General features: G+C 38.4%; 4 protein-coding genes across 4 annotated transcripts; 1 reads left to right on the plus strand and 3 right to left on the minus strand.

Annotated features, from left to right (window-relative positions):
* The first annotated feature begins 330 nt into the window (after positions 1-330).
* Positions 331-4,010, plus strand: LOC105380120. Its single transcript, XM_011549618.3, has 5 exons — positions 331-486; positions 565-915; positions 2,694-2,931; positions 3,168-3,449; positions 3,745-4,010. Exons 1-5 carry the CDS (start codon positions 460-462, stop codon positions 3,837-3,839), a joined length of 993 nt encoding a protein of 330 aa, XP_011547920.3. The 5' UTR covers positions 331-459; the 3' UTR covers positions 3,840-4,010.
* Positions 4,011-4,018: 8 nt separating this feature from the next.
* On the minus strand, positions 4,019-12,073 carry LOC105380159. The gene is made up of 16 exons (XM_048625691.1): positions 11,931-12,073; positions 11,714-11,857; positions 11,480-11,565; positions 11,053-11,166; positions 10,668-10,788; positions 10,515-10,581; positions 10,283-10,419; positions 9,958-10,095; positions 9,608-9,787; positions 9,010-9,164; positions 8,247-8,414; positions 7,807-8,041; positions 6,385-6,513; positions 5,103-5,224; positions 4,613-4,703; positions 4,019-4,289 (listed from the first exon to the last, which is right to left on the minus strand). The coding sequence occupies exons 1-16, from the start codon at positions 12,031-12,033 to the stop codon at positions 4,045-4,047; spliced, it is 2,235 nt and encodes a 744-aa protein (XP_048481648.1). The 5' UTR covers positions 12,034-12,073; the 3' UTR covers positions 4,019-4,044.
* A 673-nt stretch (positions 12,074-12,746) lies between these two features.
* On the minus strand, positions 12,747-15,560 carry LOC105388157 (enoyl-[acyl-carrier-protein] reductase, mitochondrial). Its single transcript, XM_038117138.2, has 3 exons — positions 15,196-15,560; positions 14,199-15,029; positions 12,747-13,717 (listed from the first exon to the last, which is right to left on the minus strand). Exons 1-3 carry the CDS (start codon positions 15,422-15,424, stop codon positions 12,867-12,869), a joined length of 1,911 nt encoding a protein of 636 aa, XP_037973066.2. The 5' UTR covers positions 15,425-15,560; the 3' UTR covers positions 12,747-12,866.
* Positions 15,561-16,208: 648 nt separating this feature from the next.
* LOC105388180 lies at positions 16,209-24,217 on the minus strand. Its single transcript, XM_038117128.2, has 8 exons — positions 24,068-24,217; positions 23,207-23,278; positions 21,342-21,524; positions 20,587-20,718; positions 18,764-18,911; positions 17,675-17,819; positions 16,649-16,727; positions 16,209-16,434 (listed from the first exon to the last, which is right to left on the minus strand). The coding sequence occupies exons 1-8, from the start codon at positions 24,094-24,096 to the stop codon at positions 16,209-16,211; spliced, it is 1,014 nt and encodes a 337-aa protein (XP_037973056.2). The 5' UTR covers positions 24,097-24,217.
* Between the last annotated feature and the right edge of the window lie 2,157 nt (positions 24,218-26,374).

A 26,374-nucleotide genomic window follows, 5' to 3' on the forward strand; every position in this document is an offset into this window, starting at 1 on the left:
TGGTAATCCTAGGGTCATTATTATTCTGATATAAACGTATTGATAACGTTTTACAATATGCCTAGGTCGATTACAAAACTGGATGGTCCGCCTAGAAGTTTTATAGTACGCTGTGTTTTCAATACGGAAGCGACATAAATACATAATCAGTGATCATGCTCTATTTTCTTTCATATTGATTTTCATAGGAACACACAGTAGACTCCGCTAAACAAAGAATATATTTTCCTTAGGATAATCCTCAATCAAGTCTAGTTGCTCTATATAAAGGATTTGTTTGACTGACATGTGATGTGACATTGACACAATTGACATGACATTTGACTTTGACGGTTTGACGCCCCGTCCGCGGTTTAATGGAAAATTGGTAAACAAAACGAGTATCTCGGCGATGTAAAATCATAAAATATCATCTCAAATAGAATAACAGAACGTTTTAAAGGAAACATTTCGGCAAATATGTTTGAATCTGATGATTTTGACCAGGTGAGCCAAGTCCTATTAGTTGAATCCTTTAAGATCCTTATACCTCCTAACCATAACCTTTATACATTTTCTTTATAGGTTTTGTCGCAGTTTGAGTTTCCTGAGGTTAAAAGTCCCGATTTCGGGGTGAACAAAATCACTGATACACGTGTGCAGCATGTAAAAGAGAATCCTGAAAGTACAAGACCAAACACTTCAGAGCCAAGTATTGCATTTACTAGCAACAACTTGATAACTACTACAACTCAACAAAATGATGAATTTAAAACTCCCGAATTTCTTTCGCCTAAACATGCAAAACGGAAAATGATTAATTCTTTGTTTGATTCTAAAAGTAAAAGGAAGTTTCCGGGTCCTGCCGGGCTACTGACTGGAAGTCTTGAGGACAACCAGGATGAGAGTGTTGGACAAATGCAACTGCTCTCGCAGGTATGAGACCTTCATCATAGCAAGTTCCTTCCTCCTCGATTTTTAGGGTTCCGTTAGTCTACTAGGTTATAATATACCGTTATATAATATAAAATATTAAAGTACAGTTCTCCCATATTAATAATGCGCATGCAAATCTTCGCAAACTGTTGTATTCCCGGAAACACCCGAATCAGGGCCTTAAACAAAGCACTTGCATTTTGATCCTTGTTCGGAAGAAATAGTAGTCAATATCATGTGACACATAATCGAAAACAATTTGGGCGGTCGGTGGCTGTCACCGATCAGTCAAGGGTCTCAAGGTCAAGATCAATATTACTTTTGTGGAATTATAAAGAGCTGCAATTACACATCGTTCTTGTTATTTTTTTCAAATGTGAATTTAATTTCAACTTTAATTATTTTTGACGATGCCATATTATGAGGCACATTTAAGAATAAAATATGCGTCACATTGATAGACTTCACTTTGCCAATAAAGCCACACCCAAAAGACCAAGTTTGTAATTGTAATATTATTGTGAATGATCAGCGCTGTAAATACTTTTGGACTGAGATTTTAATGTAAACATTTTTATGAATGTGAAATAATCAGTGCTGTAAATACTTTTGAACTGAGATTTAAAAATTAAATGTAAACCTGTTTTTGAAATCCATTTCTCCTTATAATATAAACCTTGTGTTATTCAAACCTTCTTTCATCCATCTTTACATCAGCTTCAGTAAGACACTTGAAAAGTACCTACTGTAACATTTTCGAAGTAAATTTTAATATTATGGAATATTATGAATTATCGAATCAAATTTCGTTACTGATAAATCAATTATCTCTTTTAGCACCAATGGACAACATTTCATTTTCTTTACCCTATATTTTTATTAGCTATTCGGAAAGGTTATAAAAAATTAGAGGACCCGTATTTTTTTATTTTGTATATACATTAATTTTTGCATGTTATTTTTAACTTTAAAGTTAATTATTTCAAAACCGGAAGTGACATCACATATTTGGCTCAATTTTTATTTTTGTCTATTGCCTTAGTCTTGAAAAAAAACATAAATGACACTGACAAGTGACATTTAAACTTTGTTTACATGCCAACCAACAAATGGGTCATTTTCAAATGACATTGATATTTCTGATGATACAAAGTAGGTACTTATCATGTAAAATAATAAGCAGTAGCATTTTTTCAGCTGTGTAGGCGGTGGCATGCTCTGGGATATATTAAATAGAGGTCATCTCTTAATAAGTACTAACCATTTTATATGATAAATTAAAAAAATAGTCAGAAAGTGTCAGAACAGAATTTATGAAAATGACCCAAATAAACAACAACGACTCGATAAAACGTCAACGTCAATCAAAAATGAAAGCGACAGTTACTTTGTTTTTAAATCTATAGGCTTTGATCATCAAAATGCATCGCACCTGATGCATAACGTCATCAGCACTTTTTTACTATTTTATGATTTTCTCGAAAATGATACATCCAAAAAATACAAAAACATTTTTTTTGTGGCCTTGAGAGCTAAATCTCGAAATGGTTTTCGATTTATAGCAGCTTTAGTTTTTTGAAATGTTGTCCATTACATAATTCTACTAAAATTTCATGAAGAAAATGCACTTAACCACTCTAAATACATAATAGTTTTCTAACGCTCGGGAATACGACCGTTGCCGAACAATGACGAAGATTTCTATGTGCATTATCAATTTTGGGGAACTGTAAACTGTTATTTAACTAAAACCTAATTGCCACATTTTCATATCACAGGATGTAGATTTCACACAAAATCATTTAAGAAGTGAAATATTTCAATCTCCTCTCTGGGCCAGACTGGTGGAAGACATCAGGGAGTGGACCGTGGGGAATGTGGATTCAATTCAAACTATAAAGCAGCAAGCATTAGCTGGCCACTTGCAGAGGAGGAAAGCACAAAACATTACAGCTTTTGTTGAAGCCATCGACAGGTCTGCCACTGATCCTGTCGTTATTTTGAGAGATAAAAGTGGTAAGGATATTTTTTAGTAAATCAGTTAGAATTACCATAGTTTTCATTTTTTCTATACTCAATATATGTACTACAATGTAACATAACTTTGTTGTATGGATAAGAAAGAGAAATCCACTGTCTGCATATAGAATTTGAAGACTGCTTTCCTATTCTATTTATTTATGTATACTTAAAATAAAAACATGACTGTTTCTTAGGTAACACCTCATGCATTATTTGTAAAATAATTTCAGGTAGTATAAAATGCACCTTGCACAGAGACGCCTGGCTATCATTCTCATCCTACATAGCCTCTGAGTACTGTGCACTGGTGCTTCGAACCCCCACAGTGCTGACAACAGGTGGAGCCTTCAAGAAACACTACCTGAACATTACACTCAGTAATATCTATGCAATATACAGTTCTGCAGTACTGAAGGATGATGAGACTAATACAATCCCAGATGGATATAGTATGGTGTATGAAGAAGAGTTCAGTGTGATAAAGACTACAGCTGCTCATAATAATGATAAAGGTATGCTGACACTAACTGTGCTACCACAAAAAACTTTAAACACTGTTTAACTAGTGCTAGCTAATTTTGTAGGCGTTTGACAGCGCTAAACATATGTTAAATACTGTGTTTTTGTGGTAAGGCCCTAAAGATCTGTTATTTAAAATATCAGACTACTTATATGAGAGATTTTGGCTATCTTAAAAATAAGATTTCAAACTATGACTTATAATGGCAACAAAGCCACTACCTACCTGTATTGCAGATTGAATCTATGTTATGTATGGTTTATAAATAAAAAACTCTTCTATTTCAGGTGATAGTATAATGAATCAAAATGGATCCCCACTAGAGACTGATGACTTCCTAGGCGACCTAGATGGCAGCATATTTTTAGATGATATATTCTGAGGAGCCTCATCATTGATTGGAGTTTGTTCTGTGATAATAATTATTGTAAATAAGTGCCTAAATATTTTGTATTTAACATTAAATATATATGGCATGTTTTGATTATTATACTAAAGGTTTTTCAAATTATAAACTTTACCTAACCTAGTATTATCAAGTCAAGAAATAAAAGGCAAAACTACCTATTTTACGATAACGTATATTATTAATCTGCCACTAATAAAACATTTGACTTTATATGTTGTGCCATTATATGCTTGGACAATGTCGAGGAATGAAGATATGTGGTGGGGCACATTTTGCATTTATAAATAGGCTTCCTTTTCACAATCTTTCCTTCTTTAGTTGTGTCCTTCTCGTCACTGTCAGTGCTTCCAAAGTGCGATATTAAATGTCTCTTGTAGTTTGCATGCTTAACTTGTGCATTGCAGTGAGGGCAAGTTTGGTATCCTGTAAAAAATATATGTATAATTATTATAATAGAATAAATATTCCTAGGTTGAGCCACTATTTAATACTTATGGGTGTTATTAGTATAATTCTTCAAGTAGTTTTTCTTAGTGAAAAGGATTCATATTTATAATTTGTTCTAATTGTACATGCTCATAAATTATTAGGTGATATGTTCATTATCACACTATCAAGCTATTTTATTTACACTAGTGCTGCCCGATCTAATTGGATTCATAGAATAAGAGGAGCAGTTCTATATAATATTTTGGATTATTAATAACTATTTCATGTGCATCTTGTATAAATTAGTTAGTACTCACCTTTACAGTTTTTGGTTGCTGGTGTGCTGTCAGTGCCTGTGTCTATAATCAATGGTTGTTTCTCTTCCTCTGTATCGACTGTGCACTGTGCCTAGAAGCAAACACGGTTATTAAAAATTATATCAAATTTAATTGTTTATAAGTATCTAAGTACTGAGTTGAATTTTATAATTGAACAATCGAACATCTCTAAGGACTTCATGTTGCATGTTCAGGTCCAGACACATACTAAAAAACTTTATCTATAGTTCGTATTTGTTTCTTGAAGTAGTTGGTAGTTGTCACATGATTTTAAAGAAAAAAGCCCAAGAAATTTAAGGCAGTCCTCAGAGTATCTACCCACAAAAGGCAGTATCTAATGCTAATGAAGGGCTGATGATGATGAATATTGAATATCCAGTCAGCTTCATAAGTAGCTATACACTTCTGTAAACTGACGGATTGACGAGGTACTTATAGCTACTTATACAGCTGACTGTACATGACATACCGCGATGTGTAGCTTCAACTCGCTTTCATTGTGGAACAGCTTGGCGCAAGCGGTGCACGCGTGGACCGCCTCCCCCCTCTTCACCGTGATGCACGGCCGGCTGGTGAGAAAGGAGGGAAGCCCTGGAATAAAAATAAAAACTATGTATTATTTAGCGACTTTGTTGGTTTGTCGTCGACACGATAAGAAGAAAAGAAAAACTCAAATTAAAGTTGAAAGAAATTCTGAATTTGAAAAGAATTAATTTTGTGTTCCGTATAAAATATATATTTCATGCATACAGCCCTACACACGCCTAGGGAGCGCTACATGGGTGGCCATGTATTCAGAAAAGTGGCGCCCTCTTTCTTGTCAGGCTGTATTTATACATTTGCCTGACTGAACTCGGAGGAACGTAGGTATATCATACTGGGTAAATAGGGTTCCGCTCATCTCGCATAATCTTTATTGACCAAAACTCATTTCGCATAACTCGTATGGTCTAAACTTTTTTGGCCGAACCATCACTTTGCCAAGACTTTTGTGGCATAAGGCTCGTTTCGTCTAAAACTCTTTAGGCACAATCTTTAAACACCTAAGTTTCGTTTGCTCAAATTTATGTTCGTCTATACCTATGTATAATCTTGTTTCTCCTAATGTTATCTTAATAAATAATATATTAAGTATGTAGTAAATGTACAAATTGTGGTATTTTTCTCCTACATCCCGAAAATCACGATATTGTATGATCAAAAAATCGAAAGTTAACGACCAATATAATTATTACAAACCCCATGAGATCGAAACCTAAAAATAGGTGCGACGACGAGCAAAGCGAGGAGGAACGTGTTAGGTGCACATGTTCATCAAAACCAAAGCGGAGCGCAGCGAAGCGGAGCGGAGCGTTTTCCAAACAGCGGAAACAATACAAGGCACCAGTTTGCGCTATGTAGGGAGACGCTCCGTCAAAGTTAAAGCCAAACGAATATTATTACTTTGTATAAACCTATGCCATAGCATTATTAGGCTATTCAAGATTTGGCCATACCATTATTAGGCTAAACAATGTTATGCGAAATAACTTTTTACTAAACGAGATTTATGCCATACGATTTTCGGCGTAACGAGACTTTGACCAAACGTTACTATGCAATACGAGATTAGGCAAAAAAATCTTATGCCAAAAAAGGTAGAACCGGGTAAATAACTAAATCCCAATATCTATGTGGACTAGACTGTACCTTACTCGTTCACTTTAATTCGTGCGTCTAAAAAACACTCACCTCTAAAATATCTTACTTACGTCTTTTAGTGAGTGAAATGGACGTCTTGGAGGGCGCATTCTCGTATCTGCACTCGACCACGTGGATGTGCAGTACGTAGTCGTCCTTCAGCTTGTTGGATTCGCCCGGAGAGTAGGTATCAATATCTTCTGGGGGATAAAATAGGTTGTTTATTACATAGTACAGTGGAAGACTTTGTTAATTTGGTAGCAGCAGTTTAATTAACAAAGTATATGTGAACGATTACAAGTGGTGCATTAGCGAAGCCTTTAATTTAAGTTAGTTCAACAAGGTACAGAAATATAGAGCTACTTATGATGCTCACCGCTCACCGCACCACGTAAAATATGAAATTCGATCTGACTTGATTCTAGACTTCTTCACCTACAACGGCATAAAACAATCCACCCAGCACACTACCAAGGATACCTACGAGTGTCGTCGCTAGTGAGCCGCTGCAGCAGGTGCGGTATGTAGATGAAGTTCCACTCGTCAGTGACCGCAACAAGGTACAGAGCTATGATGCTGACCGCACCACGTAAAATATGAAATTCGATCTGACTTGATTCTAGACTTCTCTACCTATATACAACGCCATAAGCAATCCACCCAGCACACTACCAACGATACCTACGAGTGTCGTCGCTGGTCAGCCGCTGCAGTAGGTGCGGAATGTAGGTAGATGAAGTCCACTCGTCGTAGACTTATATACCTACCTACAATGTCATAAAACAATCCACCCATCCCACTAATAAGGATACCTACGAGTGTCATCACTTGTCAGCCGCTGCAAGAGGTGCGGTATGTAGATGAAGTTCCAGTCGTCGGCGGCCGCGTCCAGCTGCGCCGCGCGCCCCGGCACCAGCGTGGGCGCAGACTCGTGCAGTATGTTGTCGGACGCGTCCATCTGTCTCACTATCTGGGAGTACACCCAGCACACCTACGAGTGACCACACAAGCCCCAGCCGAATATAACAAAACCTTAAATTCATATGTATCCTACTAGACAATCGAAAGAAAGTATATTAATCAAACCGAAGATAAACAATTTTTATGGCAAACGTACTAAAGAATACCTAACACCGATTATATTTAATAACCTACCACCTAATTTATTAAAACTAAGATGTTCTAAAAAACTATAAAAAATAAAATAAAATATCATTTATTACAAGATTAAGCTACCTCCAATGAGTATTATAAGTACATTGAATGCATATCTTCATTAAGTACATCTATGTAATCTTTAATAATAACTTGTAATAGCATAAGCTACTAAATTTACACTAGTAATAGATACCTATTAGTTGTGTAACTTACCTTATTTGCTTGTATAAATGCGAGTCTTTGTCTCCCGCTAAACTGAACTGCAGTTTGGGAGTATATATATGTAATTTTGTAAGTTATACTCTGTTCAATAAATAAACGTAAAAATAACGTACGAGTGTCATCACTGGTCAGCCGCTGCAGCAGGTGCGGTATGTAGATGAAGTTCCAGTCGTCGGCGGCCGCGTCCAGCTGCGCCGCGCGCCCCGGCACCAGCGTGGGCGCAGACTCGTGCAGGATGTTGTCGGACGCGTCCATCTGTCTCACTATCTGGGATAGAGCTACATACTTATGATGCTGACCGCACCACGTAAAATATGAAATTCTAATTTGACTTGATTCTAGACTTATCTACCTACAACGCGCACTAAAATAATCCACCCAGCCCACTACCTAGGATACCTACGAGTGTCGTCGCTGGTCAGCCGCTGCAGTAGGTGCGGTATGTATTTCGCAGGCATTTTGTAAGATCTCGCCGTTTACATACGGCGTCGTCAGTTTACAAACGCTCGCTGTTTTGTAATTTGCCGAAGGCATATTGATAACTCGTTCAAACACAAGGATACCTACGAGTGTCATCACTTGTCAGCCGCTGCAAGAGGTGCGGTATGTAGATGAAGTTCCAGTCGTCGGCGGCCGCGTCCAGCTGCGCCGCGCGCCCCGGCACCAGCGTGGGCGCAGACTCGTGCAGTATGTTGTCGGACGCGTCCATCTGTCTCACTATCTGGGAATAGATGGGAGTATTGTTAGGATGGGAGTTTTTGATGAGAAGTGAATACAAAATTATTTTATTGAGGGTAGTACGTTTCAGGAACAAAGGCAAACTTGAAGGATCAGCAAGGTAAATTGACACAAAACTAAAGTTATTAGACACTTCTTCTTATACGGGTATTTTCCTGCACCAATCGATTTGCATTTAGTGTCGTCGTGCTGAAAGGGCTAGAAAAAGGTTTGCATCATGGAGATCGCATGGGCCAGTCAGATCCGCATCAGTCGTTGACGACCCGGGCTGCGCCGCACGTAAATTATACGTCACTGGAGGATGCTCATTTCTCTCCTTGCTCCCTATCAGCTTCTACTGACCACATACCGTGGTAACGACGAGGTCCCGGTGCGCGCTGGGCTGGCGGCACGCGCGCCGCATCCGCCGCACCACGACCTGGCTCGGTCACCTAAAGTGCTAGCACGGGGTGCATTTACCTAAGACTCACATCGCGCAGCCTTTGGTCACTTCTTAAATGCGCCCCGTGCTACTAGCCCTGTAGTGAGTATCTATAGCGTGGTGGACTGGCTCAGTCACCTGTAGTGAGTATGCATACCGTAGTGACGACGAGGTCGCGGTTCGCACTGGGCTGGCGGCACGCGCGCCGCAGCCGCCGCACCACGGCCTCGGCGGCGCGCACGTCGCCCGCCGCGCACGTCGCGCCGCCGCCGCGCAGGGCTAGTTCTACTAGCCGCTCTACGGACGAGTCATCTGTTGGGTGAAGATGGGAGAGATTTAACCAAGATAGCTCCCATTACGTGCATTTATGCAAGAATAAGAGAAGGTTCGGAGCTCCAATGGTGTTGGGCGGCTTTTACCCGGTGACCTTAATAGTTTATTCGGCGGATTGGTCCAGTCAAGTTACTAGGGCAACAAGAAAGGAAGTCAGGTAACACTGATGTTTGGAAAATAATTCAAACTATGTAAGAGTTATGGGAAATTGAGACACACATTATGTATCTGAAGTATCAGGATCAGATCAGCATCTCAAGAAGCCTAGGAAAGGTATGAATTTCACGGGTAAACTGTTTTAAGGCATAGGAAAACTGTATGTCAAAGCTATTGACTATAATTATGTATTTGTTGGTGGAGACGTATGACTGTATCTTTCATATCTAAACAAACATATGTGAGTAAATATTTTCATAACTTACCAGAGTCTTTCATTTCCTTTTCTGGCTCTAATTTGCTACCAGGAGGGGGTTTACTCTGGTCGTGGCCTGGCGCCATGTTGTCAGAGCAGGGAGAGGCAGTCGGTGGCACTACGTCGACTATTTTGGCGACCAATCTCTTCCCATTTTTCGTTTTTCCCAAAACTATTCTGTCTGGTATATCTACAACGGAAAATTATATCTTATATTATATCCGTAATGTTTGATAGGTACTAAAGTAAATAACAAAAGAGTGAATTTTTTGGACAGTTTCAAATGTGCAATGGTACGTACTTACCGATTTTAACTATTTTTTTAAAACAATTTCACTTTTTGTAGCTAAGAAATGTTACCTTTTACAGAGTAGTTTGTTTTTAAACGTATAACTGTGCTGTTTCTTTTCAGTTTTTTGGCATCTGATGATTTTTCATTTTCATTTTTCACAGTTTCTAAGGTTGGTTGGGTTGATTGTTCGTGTTTGTTGTGTGGTTCTGTAAATCAATAAAAAGATATAGCAACAAATCAAAATGTAAAACCGCATGTTGTTCCGGATCATACATCATCATCATCATCACCATTGCATCGGGACAAACTGGGTTGCAGAACTTTACCTACATTGAAAAATGCCCAACCACAATAGCAATAAGCAGTCAGCTTACGAAAATGCTGGTACTTTACCTTGAATCTTATCTTTATTTCCAGATATAATATGTTCTTGACTGGCAGGTTTCATTGGGACATTATCATTGGGAGTGGTAAACCCATTTTCTTTGGGTTTCAAGGGCACAATGGGCATCTCATCTAAAACAGGATTACTAGAAATAAACAGAATAAAATTAGCAAATAATACAATTAAAAGTTTAACATAAGTAATAATGATCTTTTTGGTGCCAGTATACTTGTATCTTACCTTTCCATTGGAGCTGCTTGTAGATCCATGAATATTTGAATATCATTTTTCAACTGTTGTATTAGCTCTGAAATTTTTTATACAAATACATTATGAGTACTAATAATTTCACCATAATTAATATCTTTGGACATAATTATTCTAAATACTTACTATCATTTCCTGTAATGTCATGGAGGCCAAGCGCATTCAGAAGAAACACTTTTTCATTGACATTCAGCATGACCCAACCCTTCTGTTCTAGCATGTGGTACTGGTCATCAGTTATTGTAATCTGAAAAAAATCACAAGTATATTTTTTACACTCTCCATAGTATATGTAAGTAATTATTCTTCTTTATAGCTTTTTAGTGATTGTTGCCATGATCTCCACACTTGGCAGGGGAAATGGAGATAACACACAACACAAACATTGGCAATCTCTGGACCTGTAATAAGGTGCATTTTACTTAGTTCTTTCTCTTTTTTATGCACCTTGGAAATAATAATATTAATTTCAAAGTTTTAAAGCCTTTTGATAGTGCGTGTCTGTATGTACCTCTGTCAAGTTACTAGTGTCAGGTGGTTGAGCTGTTGCAGCCTCGTCAGTCTGCTCATTCTTGAGTTCCGAGTGAGCCGGGACCAGGTCACTCACAGCCATATCTTCACTCATCTGGAATAATGTTAGGATTTCATTTTAGAAAGGTTGTGAATTGGTAACGTTTTTAGTCTGTAGCCAAGGCCCTTACTTTGATAATGAAAGATTTTAGATAAATCTTTGACAAGAAAATGAAATGTTAAACTTTAGATAAAACAAAGTATAGAGGGATGCTTGGGCTAAGGTTAGAAGGCCTGGTAGGGATAAACTTTCTCATAAGCATACTTAAATATATCTCCTCTAACTCTTTTTATGATGTATGTTGAATGCTGATTATAAGATAATTAATTAAATTAATATTTGTCAGAACGTAAGTCTTCTTATTTACCTGCACAGTGGGTGCATCAGGTATTGATTGTAGGAGGAAATTATTTTCATACACATTGCCTGAGTTTTCCGGTAGGACATATTGATCTGAAAATATATAATATGTAGAAATGTAACAAAGATCTTATGAGTTATGGGTAAATATTATTGCTTGGTACAGAATTTTGTACGCAACAGCTGTGCTGTACTACAGCACAAAGCATTCTTAAATATAAGTTAATTTAAGATAACTTACCAGAGACTGTGATAAGTTCGGTGGAATTATCAACATCAACAAAGTATTGTTGAGATGAAACATCGTACACGGCACACGGTTGTGCATTCTCCAATACGCCCTTAACATCTTCAACTTGTGTAACATACTGGACTTGTCTATTTACTGAAATACAATACGAAATAAGTAATAACTAAAAAACAATAGTAGTAGTAGTAACGTAAATTATTTTACTTACTAAGGAGAGTGCCATCGTTTTGCACGACAAAAAACTGGTCCGTTTCACTTTCATGACTATTTGACGGCAAGAATTCATACGTTTCATAAATATTTTTATCCATTTCATTAATTTTCACATGAACATATCCAAAACAAAGCAAAGTTTGACTAAATGAAACTGACTGAATAATGTCAGAAATTTATTGCCTACTCTGTGGACATAATAAGTCAAAATCGTTAGGACGTGTTGCGTAGGGTAAATTTCTACTTCCGTGCTATGTGACTGATAAGTACCAGTACCACCAAAGTAATTTCCTAGGACCTTCAGAATCCATCCAACGGTTCTCATTTCGTAAGGGCCTTTATCCCATTTACGCTGGGCCAGCCGGGCCAGCCTCAGTTAACAATTCAGTAACTACCTATTTTTGCGCCATTGTGTCTTCATCAATCATCACTGCTGGATTTTTAAATATTATTCAAGAGAATGTACCTACTGTGTACTTGCATACATATATTGCCCGGGCTCGAATCCTGATCTTATGTCTTATGACTGATTAAACTATCCTAGAAGTACCTATCTAGGATAGGAGCATACATTTTGTGGTGATCTTGTCTAGTCTCCCGTTATACCTTTTCTAGGGAGGCAGTTAGAATCTAATGCAAATATGAACTACTTATGCACATACTGACTCAAGGAATATAAGTTCTTCTCTAACTGGTGCAAGGATCATTACCACATAGTAGTACTCAGGTAGATAGGTACATATGGACTATGGAGGTGGGTTGTTAAAATAAGTTTTATCGAATAGATAGGTAATAAAATCAAAATCTACGATATTAGGCACGTAGAGCAGTTACAGTGTATTTGCGTTACAGAGTAGGTAGTTTTCCATATACTTAATAGGTTTATACTTCGGTACTCATCTCAGGCTACTACCTACCGGCATTTTTGAATTTACGCGGGCATAGTGAGGTCAAATACATAGTTCGTCGTTGAAAAGGCTTCACAATCTTTAGAGTTCCTGAATGCATGTGTATACTTATTCAATTCTAGTGACTTGTACAACGGTGCCACTATTTTCCCGATGACCATCATCGAGATGAGATAATTCATCATAATACCCTGATCAATTTTGCATGCGATAGCATCGTATTCGGCTATGTGAAATCTATGAAACGATAGGTCATTCCTGAGGAATTGCTTTGAGAATGGTGCGCAATAGGCACTTCCATAGTAGACGAGGCTGCCACACTTCTCCATAAGCCGCAGCATGACATCCTCGTATCTCCCGCCGAGACAATTCAATCCTAACACTGGTCTGGAAATAGAAGTGTCGAACGACGTCAGTTCCTCGGCTTCCTCCAGGGTATACACTTCAGTGGCACCGAGTTTCAGAAGGTATTTCTTCACCTCGTCATACCCGACGTGGCTAGCCACAATGTTGAAGGTGTTTATGCCCCAGAGCTTGCATAGCTGGATGACGCACTGGCCGACGGCACTGTTGGCGCCGGTCTGTATGACGGACTGCCGTGGTTCGAGGTGTCTGTAGTCTTTGAGCATGCGGTAGGCGGTGCGGGGGGCGATGGCCAGCATGGAGGCCTCAGCGAGGGGGAGGTTGGGGGAGATGACGTGGAGGTGGGTCTCGGAGAACACGCCGTAGTGGCGCCAGGTGCCGAGGTTCCGGGACACGATGACGACGCGCTCGCCCGGCTCCACCCTGTTCACTAGACTGCCGACTTCCACCACTTCGCCGACGCCCTCGTCCCCGGGGATGGAAGGCAGGGTGGGGAGCAGGGGACTTCTGCCTGGAAACGGAGGTTTTCTTATAGGACGAGGGAAGGATTGTTAGGATCTGGTCGTTAGGATGTGCATTTTGATAGGATAGCTATAGCTAGGTGTGGGACATTAGGGCACCAGTAGATAATAAAAGATTCCCTGATTAGGTAGGTACTGGCAAAAATATACATACATAATATAGATACATAGCTAGGTAACCCTGATTATGATTAGGTGGTGTGAAGTCAATGTAAACTAAGTTTTTATTCATAAATATTTATTTTCAGCATGTTAAGACTTATCATACTTTAGTAATGAAAGTAGATGAAATGCTAAATAAATGTTTCACCTATGGCTATGGTATGTAGGTAAATTTACCTACATTAAATTAAAAATTCTTAGGAATATTCTTTATACTTTACATCACAATTAAATAAAAATGTAACTACATCACTGGGATCTGTCAACTAGTCTGTTATTAACAATGACTAAAGTCTAAAATATATTTGCTGCCCAAAAATCCTTTTGGGGCTAAAGTATTAACAATTGCTTCTTCATATTCTTCAAACTTAACTTTAGTATGCAGTGGTCCTTTCAGTTTATTTTCACACATTAAACTTATCAGTTCAGACAACATTTGTTTCTTTTCCTCAGGTTTAGCTTTTTCATTCCAAGCTGTCATCCAATATCCATGGAAAGACAGGTTTTTGAAAATAAAAGAAGCAGTTGGTATGCTGACTGGGTCTCGGGACATGCCACCGTAGGTGACCATTTTTCCAGAATGTTGTAATTGCCGGAGCACCTCCAGGGAACTCTTCCCTCCCACACAATTAAGAGCCAGAGATGGACGATCAATTTCCTTGTTCCTGAATATAGTTGTTTTGCGTAACTCTTCTTCGGTTAAGACATAAGTTGCTCCCATACATTGTAAGTACTCTTTAAGTTGTGCTATTTCTGGTCTGTCTCTTACAATGCTTACATTTTGGATTCCCCAAGCCTTGCACAGTTGAGTGACAGCCTGTCCACAGGCGCTATTGCCTCCATTCTGTATGACAACTAAGCCTGACTCGCGGACAGGTACAAAATCTGTAAGCATCCTGTAGGCAGTACACGGGTTGACTGATAAAGTGGCTGCCTCCACGTCACCGAGTTCATCCGGGACCACATGGAGGACATCTTTGTGAAATGTTCCCAAGTTCCTCCATGTTCCCTGGACTGGTTTGATGACAATCACTTTGTTTCCTGGACTTATACCCTGCACATCATTGCCAGTCTCTTCCACAATACCTACACCCTCGTTTCCTCCTATGGATGGCAGGTTAACTTTAACTGGGTATTTTCCTACAAAATAGACATGTTTCCATGAGTAAATAATAATTATTGTCAGTAAAATTTTAAATGGCAACATAAATACCTTAGATGGATTAAGCTGCTTTTATCCCGTCCAAATTCAATATTTTGTCACGAGTAATATATAAAATAATAAAGTTTTATCTAAGTCAAGTACCTTGAATAGTATTAATGTCAGCTGGGTTGATCGGGGCTGCAAGCATACGGACTAGCACATCCTGAGGGCCAAGCTTTGGTATCTCGACTTCTTTGAACTTTACCACGTTGAGAGGTTCTCCAAATTCAGAGTAAACCAACTGTTTCGAAGTCAAATTTCGCAGCGGCGTTAAAGCTCCATATTTTTTTAGGTTATTCGTGAAAAGTCGTCGTAATGGTAGAAGAGCCATGTCTGATTCAGTAAATTGATAATTATGTATGAAATTTAGGTATTTAAACTGAAATTATTCAATTTTTTCAAAAGATTTTATCATTATTTTGATTTGAGAAGAAATTCAGAGATTGTTTTGATTTGACAACATGACATTGACACTTTACATGATAATATGTCAAACAAACTTCAAACCTTGATACACAGAACAAACGAAAATATATTTACTCGTAGGCTGTTATCATTTTGAGTTACTCGCAATAAGCAACGGCAACACCATTTTTTTTTCATTTTTGTTTCTTTTTTCCAGAGAGGCAGGGACCAGCAGGGACCAACCTGAGGGACCAACCATGACCATCCATGGAATATCGCTGGGGCCACGGTCATGAGACCGACAGCCTCCAGACAGGTAGCCGCATAGACTAGAATATGGTAGCCGGTAGCGGTTGAATGAGAAAGGTGTCACGTTCTTTATGAGCCCTAGCTAATATCCAGTGTTTGCACCCGATTACGGGATTACGTTGTGGGAACTTTGAGAACTTATGACAATACTTTATACCTAACTACTGCCCCAAGATCAACTGCTTCTATAAAATACTTACTTAACTATGGAAAATTCAAAAATAATTTAACTACCTATAAGAACTCAACTAAATAAGAACCAATTTGATAAAATTAATATATTTATTAACAATAATTCCATAGAAAATCGAATCATTCATGATCAACAGCTTCAGCATATAAAGATAAATTATAAACTACCTACATTAAATAGGTACGGTTAAGTTAAGTACTCTCAAATTTCATTTCATTTTTTCATCCTGCTGCAAATTGGCCAAGAACCTGTGCACCCTGTCATCCAGGTCCTTCCTGGCGAGGGGTGCAGCGGCAGCGGGGGCTTCGGTCGCCGGCGGGGGACCCAGATTGGGTGCATGGAGCTTGCGCGCTCGCGACAACTGCCACGCAGCGCCCGCACTGTGGAATGTTCCAGATTCTTCGTGAACGGCTGCAAAGTTTGAACGCGGAACACTGCGGGGAAAGTGAGAAGAGTGAAGAGTTTGATGTAGGTAGGTATATGCGCACTTACGAGCAATGTAAAAGTTCCAGCAGATCTATGCGCTCCAGTGACTTAGGGAGTTAGGGAACGGCAATGGCAGGTGGAACTTTTCCATTGCTCGCGAGTTAACTTCGTAGTTAGTATTAGTAGGAACCTACATAGCTCAATTATTAAATTATAACTTACTATTCTTTACTGACGTAAGTTCTGAGCCGCGCCGGCGCAATAACCGATGAAAACTCAGATGATAAGTTCCTCTTGAGACCTACAATAAGATAGAATTTAATCAGGTATATTTTTAACGTGAGAACAAATCGCGGGAAGCAACTAAACACCCATGGGAATTAAAGAGCCACCACCGTTTATCATCAATGGGTGAAGATGACTGTGGAGATTTCAAAGGAAGCGCCACGCTCACAGGTACCTATAGGAAGTCAAAAGGCCTGCCTATTGCATCCATTTCACAGCGAATAAATAGATGGAATAGATCTAGATTTCGACATAGTTCTTCGACATAGTTCTAGGTTTAAACTAGTGTTGCCACGAATAGTGAATTGGCCGAATACCGAATACCGAATATTCGGCGGCGCTGTCGGCCGAAGCGCCGAATATTCGGCCGCCGAATATTCGGCGCTACAACCTGTTTTTTTTTGTTCCTGGAACTGCTTTGAAGAAGTCGCTACAGATTATATGAGAAATGCTAATTATTAGGAGGCAGATGCTGTGGCAAACGAATTGATGTGGTGGTCAGCAAACAAAAAACAATACCCGAACCTTTTGAAATTTGCAAAAACTTATCTTTCTTCACCTGCAAGTAGCGTCTATAGTGAGAGGTTATTTTCTGAGGATGGTAACAATGAAAAGCGCAATCGTGGGCTACCAAAAAATGCTGAAATGCTCGTTTTTATCCAGCAAAACTTACTACTGATTAATTTTAAGTACTAAAATGTTGTGATTTGGAAATAAATACACAATTTTGATTAAAATAACAAGTAATTTTTACATGATTTACTATTCGGTATTCGGCCCGAATAGTACGCACTATTCGGCCGAATACCGAATACTGAAAAAACTGGCCGAATAGGCCGAATACCGAATAGTTGCCGAATATTCGTGGCATCTCTAGTTTAAACCAGAACTTTAGAGTACGTTTTATATTAAGTTGGTCTGCTATGTCGCATAAAACTCGCAAGCTGTACACAGAAAGCATACCGGAACTCTTGACGATGTTGACAGAGCTCCTATCCTTCCACTTCTGTGAACACACGGGGCACAGGGAGCGCCGGATGGACCAGCGGGGAGGCGCCTCCTGCGCGGGACTTTTGGCACGCTGGAACGCTGGGATCTCTAGGTGAGTCTGAAAACAATTACATATTTATCATTATACATTGGTCATGTCAAAGACTCTGTTTTATGTGCTTAATACGAAATAGCATTACTTAGATGTCTCAAGCTGCGTATCTGCCCTGTATTATGTATGATAAATATCCATCATTGGGCGTTCGTTGGGCCGGTATGTACGCAGCTTCAGAGGTATTTTATCTGTTTTAATACATTTGAAGGTACACACTGATCATGAATGGTATAAGTACCTTACCTTACCATTACAAGGAAATAACAACATGCAGGGAAATGCCAAAACTAATGTTAATTACACGAAATGTTTGGACAAACGGCTTACTGTCAGGAAGTTTTTCATGTCGGATATGGATTTTATAGTGCACACAACTTTGCATGCATTATAATCTATCGGCTTTGTATCAGTGATTCGATATTTGTAACCGTACCTAGTTCCAATTGTTAACTATGTGTAGTTGCTTACCTACGATATTAAATGTATGCTTCAAATCAAATTCAACCTCATTTTATTATTAATTTAAGTATATATCGTTCTCAAGCTACGGCTAAAAAAAAGTACCAATGAACTCATGCGATAGAAGAATTAAATCCGATATTTATTGATAAGTAACTGTTCCACCTTTTTTTCTATAGTCGATGGTCACGCTACTGTTGAAGATCCGAAACAAAACGGCTAGGAAGGTATTAAACGTATTAAAGCACCAACTAGGTAAGTAAGTATTTTTAACCGGAATAAATAAATAAATGTATGTAGTTTAGTGCATGCATTCGCCAACCATTAGCACCCCTAGTCTTCGGTCAGAGGGCCTAGTAAGGTTTTCAACACAGTTCGAGCAGAGAAAATTAAACGTGAATTTGTATGTCTCTCTGCTAGTCTTAGACAAGAACGTTCGGTCGGTGTAAAAAACTCCACTAAGCCCACCGGTGTACAGTATAACTTACGGGTAACTTGGAGGGAACGGATGCGGTGAACGCCATCAGGGACGGGATGTCCATGTCTCGCTTGCTGGACATCCGCGAGGCTCGGGAGCGGGAGACGCTGCGCTCCGTCTCACGGGTCCAGCCGTGAGGGCATAGCTCAGCCATCACTCTGGGGGAGGCCAAATAAGGCTTATGTTTTAGGAGGGAAAGGAATTGTAAATAGACAACCTTAAGCAACGGAAATGATTTCCACAAGAGCGGTACGTATCATATTCCGCTAGATATTATGTCTATCGATTATCATAATTAATGAGGTAACTAATTCATCAATCAATCATCTTCTACAATATTATTACCTATTTTGTTTTAATCATCAAAATCGTTGCATACTTATTCATCAGTGTTTTTTCACAGTTAAGTGAACGTGTGTTAATGAGGACGTTATAATTAGTTACCGTTTACGATGATGACTGCAATTATAGCACTGGTGTGATAAAACTATCGAGTTTCTGCTAACTGCACTATTTATATCGTAAGGAAAGTTTACGAGGTTGCTAAATGCAATGAATGACATTCAGGATTTGAGCTTTCACGGTTAATTGCGTCGTCGAATCGACTCATAGGATAGGGCGGACACGACCATTTACTAGGGCTAAGATGAGAAGAATGGGAGTTAGTTGTTAGGTATTAATTAACTTAATTTATTTGATTAGAAAATCATACATATAATATAAGAATCACAAGGCAGTACTATGCCGTCCTTACATTTTTATTTAGGTAGGTACTTGTTTTTATACTAATTGTCCCATTTTTTATGCTACAGTACTTTAGTGTCATCATTCTGGCAAATTCGATGTAATTAATGTGTAAAGCCTATGTACCTAAGTTGGACCCACTGCTTGCTCATTATGTTATTAGTACCTACCTAATTGCATTATATTTATCGTAACAATGCACACACCTACCACGGTGAGAAAGTTGTCGTGATTCTATTGAGCCTTTAAAGTGAAAGTGAAGTTGCAAACGGTAGCTTTTTATACGTTTTGTTTGTCAATTACATCGACTACCATGATTGAGAGCCACCTATTAGCTCATCACTTGTTAGTTGTTAACGTAAAATGATAATAGCATACATTGAGGATCTACTGTTAAAACGTTTACAGCGAATCAAACTTACCTGTTCCGGTGAGCGCGAACTAAATTGATCCATATCTCATTACTTATTAATGAATTATATATTGATAATAGATTAGATGGGTTTATTAAAACCACAAGAGCGAATCACAACTTGTTGTTTTTTCTCTATGAGAGAACTAATAGTGTAAGCTAATGGTGATGATGATGGCGTGTAATTTTTCGGTGGATTTTGAGAGCGGTCGAGGACTGCTTGGAAGAGCAGCAGGTCTAATCCGGCTGTTTCATCAACACTGAAATCCTTTTCAGTTGGATAAAATAGCCAGATTAGACCAGCAGACGACCGAATGGCGTAGTGGTTAGTGACCTGACTACTGAGCCGATGGTCCCGGGTTCGATTCCCGGCTGGGGCAGATATTTGTTTAAACACAGATATTTGTTCTCGGGTCTTGGATGTGCCCGAAAAATGGCAATAGGCCCGCCCCCTATTACATTGGGACTAACATAACACTCTGGCGAAAAGTGGGTGCAGCAATGCACCTCTGCCTACCCCGCAAGGGAGTACATTAGTACAAGGCGTGAGTGCGTGTGTTTTTTTGTGTGTTTTTTATTAGACCAGCAGCAGTGTACCTCTAAGATTACCCGCGGAAGATGATTTCCGATGACCATAGAGGCGCGTGCTTCCACCAAACTCCTCAAACAGTACTCACTCATCCTCACTGTCCTCAGAAGGCAGCTGCAGCTGCTGCACGTGCCGCTCGCTGGCCTGCTGGCGGGCGCGGACCATGCTCAGCAGTCTGGTGCCGACGTCACCCTTGACTTGATGAAGGTTCACTGATGTCCTGATGGTAATATTATCGCATGAATTTTTAAAGAAACCTTTCATCTGTTGTGGTAGACGCTGGGTAGGCGAGTTTTCGAATGGAGAACATGAACAGGAAAATAAATAAATAAATATGTGTGGACATCTCACACACGGCCATCCGACCCCAAGCTAGGCAGAGCCTGTGTTATGGGTATCGGACAGCTGATATATCTACACAAATACATAGATAGATACATATTAAATATAAATATCAACACCCAAGAACCGAGTACAAATATATGTCTTTAAACAAATATCTGCCCAGCCGTGAATCGAACCCGTAGGTAGTCTGAGATGGCCTTCCTTAAGATTTTAGACTGACGGTCAAAAGTGGCTGAATGCGGAAGGCAGATGGGAGCTTAATAGATTGTTGTGTTTATAGCGCTCCTTGGAACAGGTTTATGTGCAGTAGTGGACGACTGTGGGTTGATGATGATCACCTTCAAATATACTTAGCTAATCATATATGTACCTATAGTGAAAACGAGACTTTATCACTTTACCTTTCGGTCGGACGGAACACCGGATCGGGTAATTTACATAAAAGATCCGACTAGACCTGAGCAAAATTTGTATTTATAAAGCAGGAACACAACTTACTGTCGACTGCCAAATAAGGCTGATGGTAAACGGTCCACTCTACCATGTGGCGTGGTGCTGGTGACATCTTTAGCTGACAGTACATCTGATGATGAGTCACCTCGGGGTATTGAGAATGACTTGTAAGGAGCATCGTCACGGTCGAGGAAGGAGATGCCTCTTGAATCATTGTCCTGTTTTGATCTGCAAAATAAAATTGACAATCATAGAAATGTATTAAGTGTTACCACGTATTCTTTTTCCTCAGTGAGTGTTACAAGAAGACGATCATTGCGCAGCTAGGCGTCTCATTGGGGAGCTATACGGTTTCTAGTTATAGTTTAATTAACACGCATATTTTTTTTTCCCATTAAAATAAATAGTAAATAAATAGTTTTGACAATCGATTGGACGATTACAATATAATAGAATCGATTTCACATAACATTTTACATTTTGTATTTGATAAAAGTTGATTACTAAACGAAAAGTATGGCATTATGCAAATCATAACCGTAATGTGTGTTACGGTGTAGAAAATGTTCTGTCATGCATAGATGCGTAGGTAATGATAAAGTCGTGACGAATGATGAAAAACAAACAAACTTTCCACTTGATGATTCCTAGTAGCAACTACCGTCTATGGGTATGGATATTCTTCATCTTCACTGATTGCGTAGAATGCGAAGATATCAATGTCAGTTAATTTCTTGATAGCATCTTAGCACGTATTCTTTCTATGTCCCAAATTCCAATTTCCATCATCATGAGGCACAAACATTCCATGGAATTATAAACGTGACTCTTCAGCGTACATTTACATACATTTAGGTATTTATCATTCAGAAATCTCAGAATAGCAGTGATGTCTACCTATACGGTCCCAAGGATCTCTGTCATCGATGCTCTGGTGAGCTATAGCAGTCTACAACTATGTAGAGAAAAGATTTGTTCCAATAAACCACAAAAGAAACTTGACAAGAAACCACCCTGTAAATTAACAAAGTGAAATCATAAAACCATAGCCGATGGTGGTCCTTAGTTTAACGGCTGCAAGCGAGAGTGTTGCGGTCGACTCTGCGCTTGCGCCGATCGTCAGATGTTATTTTATTCCTCGTGTTCTGATGTAAACTGAGTCACGAGCTGTGAATCACTGCCAGTGGCAGGTTCTCGGTAATGGTAGGATAAGGGTGTCCTTGACAACTATTGGGTAATTATTAATTATGGATTCAGATAAAATTATTTAATTCAATTAATATTAATTCCTATATAAGATTTCTGTAGAACCTGCATGTTTGCATAATACATATCTATCACATATTTGCCGCTGCCCAAGATCGAGCCAGATGGAGAAATCTACTCAAGGCCCTTTGTCCCTGCTGAGGGACGTCAGGATGGATGTATGTATCACATATTTGCTGATTTTGAATTTTCCATGTGATTCTTCTGGATACTTACTAGTGTCGTCCACTCACTCGGTCTTCTGACTTCCATCTTGGACTATTCAGTTAGTGATTGTTGTATAAGTAATACTTAACTACTTGCATAACTTTTGAATCATACTATCTATCCATCCCGCAATATATGATTAAGTAACTATGTCTAACTAATCACTAAACAGGACGTGATTCAGTTTTAGGCCGCATTTACACCATTGAATATTGCAAGTGACAAATAGAAGTACATAACCGAGTATGTATGGCGGTTGCAAAAGTGCTACAAACAAATCCATCACAACAAGCTAAGCACAAGCTACTAAGCCGTGTAACGTGTAACTCTACATAAGTCTGCTGGATGGAGCCACTGACCAGTATGATGTTATATAGTTGGCTTGTAAGGTACGTTAGTAAGTATTTTATTAATTAAGTATATGATTTAGCACTTACATAGATAACCGATGATTTTCGTAGATATGTGAGTATCGACATTTCCCATCTCCGCATTTACTCCATGACGATCTGATAAAGCAGTTTATTATTATTATTATTATCATTATCTAATTGCGAATCGCCCTTAAAAGATAGCAAATAGGGGCTAATTAGTTGATTAAAATGCGAAACATTGAAGGTGATAATCAGTGCAAATTGCTATGGAATAATATTCTTATTTTGTAACTTTTAGTCCCATGGTGGCGATCTCCATGAGGTACAAAAAGAGACTCCTTGAGTGACACCGTATCACCTGTTCCTGAAAGGGGCCGTCCATTAATCACGTGAGGTCGTTTTTCTCATTTTTTATCATATTTTAACCTCCCCCCTGGTGATATTTGGTGAGGTTTGGGATCAATTACTTTACCAACCCTGGTCTAACTATGTTATGATGATGTCTTTGTCACTGGCTGAACAAGATGGTTTCCATTGCAGAAGTAATTTTCATCGTAACTTCGTCAACAAGATGATGTCGAGACAAGCAAAAAGATTGCTTTAACTATTCAGAGTTTTTTATGCCCGAAGTAACTGAAGGTCGTAGTTTAATAAACAGACATTTAAGTATAATTTTACAGCCGCACTGTAAAAATGAAAATATGTGTGTGTGAATAACAATTAGGTACTTACTTATAATATTATAGGTTTTCTATAAACAAGTAATAATAAAATATATGAATCGATCCGTATGTTATGTACTAGTATTTTTCATGGAAAGTGTTGGGGTACATTATAATTTTTTGGATGCAGTTTAGTCATAGCGAGCCGTGTGTTGGTATTTAATGATACTTAGTAAATATATTCGCTAAAGTAACAAGGTACCTGGTTTTACTTTCAGATTTTTGATACATAATATCAGGATACAATATTATCCTACTGTATTGTTGAAATTAAGCAAAAGCTATAAAAATCGAAACTCATGAATAACCTTGTATTGTTTATTTCTGTTGTTGTTGTGTCAAAAGCGTTGTTCTATGTGTCATGTCAGGTAAATGTTAATTGAAAAATACTAAAAAAAAATATCCTTTTACCTTAATATTTATCTCCTATTACCGGTTAGAATCATTGAGTATGAATGGTCTGGACAGTCTGTAGCAACTTATAACTTCAAACGAGCTTCAAACACAAATGTATGGAGTTTGGATAGTTTTGTTTATGGTGGAGTCATTCTATCTCACTCACTTCCTCTAACCTTTCATGTCTCATAAAATTACCTACTCTGTATAAAATGTCATCTGTCATTTACCTACTCTGTGCTATATTACCTACTCTGTGGTCTGTGTCACTCAATGCTGTCAGTCGTTTTGTTCAATGTCGGTTATATTTAAATTTTCAATTTGTTATAAGTACAATAATACCATGTTAATGAAAAAGTGGATAGAATCAGTTTCCTTTTAAGTGTATGTGGTGTCTAAAACAATAAAATCACTACCAAAATGTTAACAAGAAAGTGCGAAATATGTGGACTGTAATCGAATTGTACAAAAAAAAAAACAATACAACAACAAAAAAAAATACAATCGAATTGTAAAGACGGCCAAAGACGTTTTTTTATGGCCAGATTTCCTTTGGACGTACCTCGGTAAGTAAAAAATAAGTAGCTATAAGTAAAGCAACGTATCTTCCTCGATATAAAGGGATATTTCTGTAAGAAAACATAATTTGCTCCGTTTCATTTCAAAATATAGTGTTGGGATGAGACAATTTTAAAACTATCGATATTTTTCTCAGGTGTAAAAATTGGGTAATAGCTACGGGCTAGGAAGATTTAGCATATGTTCCCATTGAAAAACTGCACCAGCTAAAATTTATATGTGGAAATCACTTCAATGCTAGAGATTTTAATACGAAGAAGAGTCGGTTGAAAAAAACTGCGGTTCCAAGGCTAAGACTAACTCTAAAGCCACTCTCTGATGAAATACTAAAAGAATTTCCTTTGAAACTTATGAAAGAAGAGTAGGTATTGTTAGTAGATTTTATAATACACATTATGTACACCCAGGGGCAGAGAAACCTAACCCCTCCCAGAAGCATTGTTAATATGTGAGGGGGACTGTACAATTACAATTGAATTTGTTCCATTGAGTGGCATTTACCTACGTTTTTCTAACTATTTCTTAATTGATTATTTTACAGAACAAGGTGCATCATGTTCTACAGATAATAATATGACCAATATTCCACCAGTACAATGTGCTGTAGAAGTACACACGACACGACAGGACTTTGCTGAAATCAAGGGGATATGTACAAAGGTTCCACTCGAGAGAGCCACGTACAGGATTCACCCCCTACCAGAATAGAATAGAATAGACATCAACGTACAGGCCAAACGGCTCAAGCTACAATGATGAGACTTGGCAAGTAGGTTCCTTAGGTAGTGTAGGTGAGCACTAAGAAAGAAATTTCCGAAATTCCCACGGGAACGGAAATTAGCGGGATAATATTTTTGTATGAAAAATCTCAACCAAATCTAAGTTAGTCGCTTGAAATTTGGCATGCAGGTACCTTAGTAAACTTAAAGCTTAGTTACAATAGGATATTGCTAAATTTCTACAGGAATGGGAGTTAGCAGGAAAAAATATTTCCCACGGGAAAATCTTTCAAGGTGAAGCAAAGCTCGCGGGAAATGCTAGTACATATGTTTAAATGTATATATATTGTTAAATAAAAAAATGTTTTTGTTTATATCAAATCTTCTACTAATCAAAAACTGTTTTACTTTTTGATTAACTTCTAATTTATAAGGGGATTGATGACATACCTACATACTAAAACAAGTCGTATAGGTACTGCATAGTAGTTAAACAAAAAGAAAAGCATTTAAAAACTGACTAGCTTTAGCCATATACAAAAAGAGAAATCGTTACGGCCAGACTACACAGTTCTAAGAGAACCGATAATTCGTTGTAAATATGTTAATGTACAGTTTTATAACATACATGCATACGATAACATACATACGAGTTATCGATACCGTTCGAACTATGCAGGATGATCGTAACGATTTCTTGTAGTGTATACCTACGTCAACCATTACAAGAGGCGTCGATTATCGATATGAAATAATACCTAGGTACATCACTATTTTGGTACATCACTATTTTGTGTTTGTAATGTTGGCAGCAC

This window comes from Plutella xylostella, chromosome 3 (assembly GCF_932276165.1).
Source record: "Plutella xylostella chromosome 3, ilPluXylo3.1, whole genome shotgun sequence".
Lineage (NCBI taxonomy): Eukaryota > Metazoa > Arthropoda > Insecta > Lepidoptera > Plutellidae > Plutella > Plutella xylostella.

Bases quoted from the DNA above. Each gene is read 5' to 3' on its own strand.
- LOC105388180 (XM_038117128.2), bottom strand. From the start codon at position 24,096: ATGTATCAAAAATCTGAAAGTAAAACCAG. The intron at 18,912-20,586 runs GTGAGTACTGTT...GGCCTCCCCCAG, and splicing joins TCTGAGGACAGTGAGGATGA to AGTGATGGCTGAGCTATGCC. The intron at 16,728-17,674 runs GTATGCTTTCTG...ATCTTATTGTAG, and splicing joins CAACATCGTCAAGAGTTCCG to GTCTCAAGAGGAACTTATCA.
- LOC105388157 (XM_038117138.2), bottom strand. From the start codon at position 15,424: ATGGCTCTTCTACCATTACGACGACTTTTCACGAATAACCTAAAAAAA. The intron at 15,030-15,195 runs GTACTTGACTTA...TCTATTTTGTAG, and splicing joins TGACATTAATACTATTCAAG to GAAAATACCCAGTTAAAGTT. The intron at 13,718-14,198 runs GCAAATATATTT...CTCCGTTTCCAG, and splicing joins CCCAAAAGGATTTTTGGGCA to GCAGAAGTCCCCTGCTCCCC.
- LOC105380120 (XM_011549618.3), top strand. From the start codon at position 460: ATGTTTGAATCTGATGATTTTGACCAG. The intron at 487-564 runs GTGAGCCAAGTC...TTTTCTTTATAG, and splicing joins AATCTGATGATTTTGACCAG to GTTTTGTCGCAGTTTGAGTT. The intron at 3,450-3,744 runs GTATGCTGACAC...CTTCTATTTCAG, and splicing joins TGCTCATAATAATGATAAAG to GTGATAGTATAATGAATCAA.
- LOC105380159 (XM_048625691.1), bottom strand. From the start codon at position 12,033: ATGGATAAAAATATTTATGAAACGTATGAATTCTTGCCGTCAAATAGT. The intron at 11,566-11,713 runs GTAAGTTATCTT...ATATATTTTCAG, and splicing joins CGAACTTATCACAGTCTCTG to ATCAATATGTCCTACCGGAA. The intron at 10,789-11,052 runs GTACATACAGAC...GATTTTTTTCAG, and splicing joins ACACTAGTAACTTGACAGAG to ATTACAATAACTGATGACCA.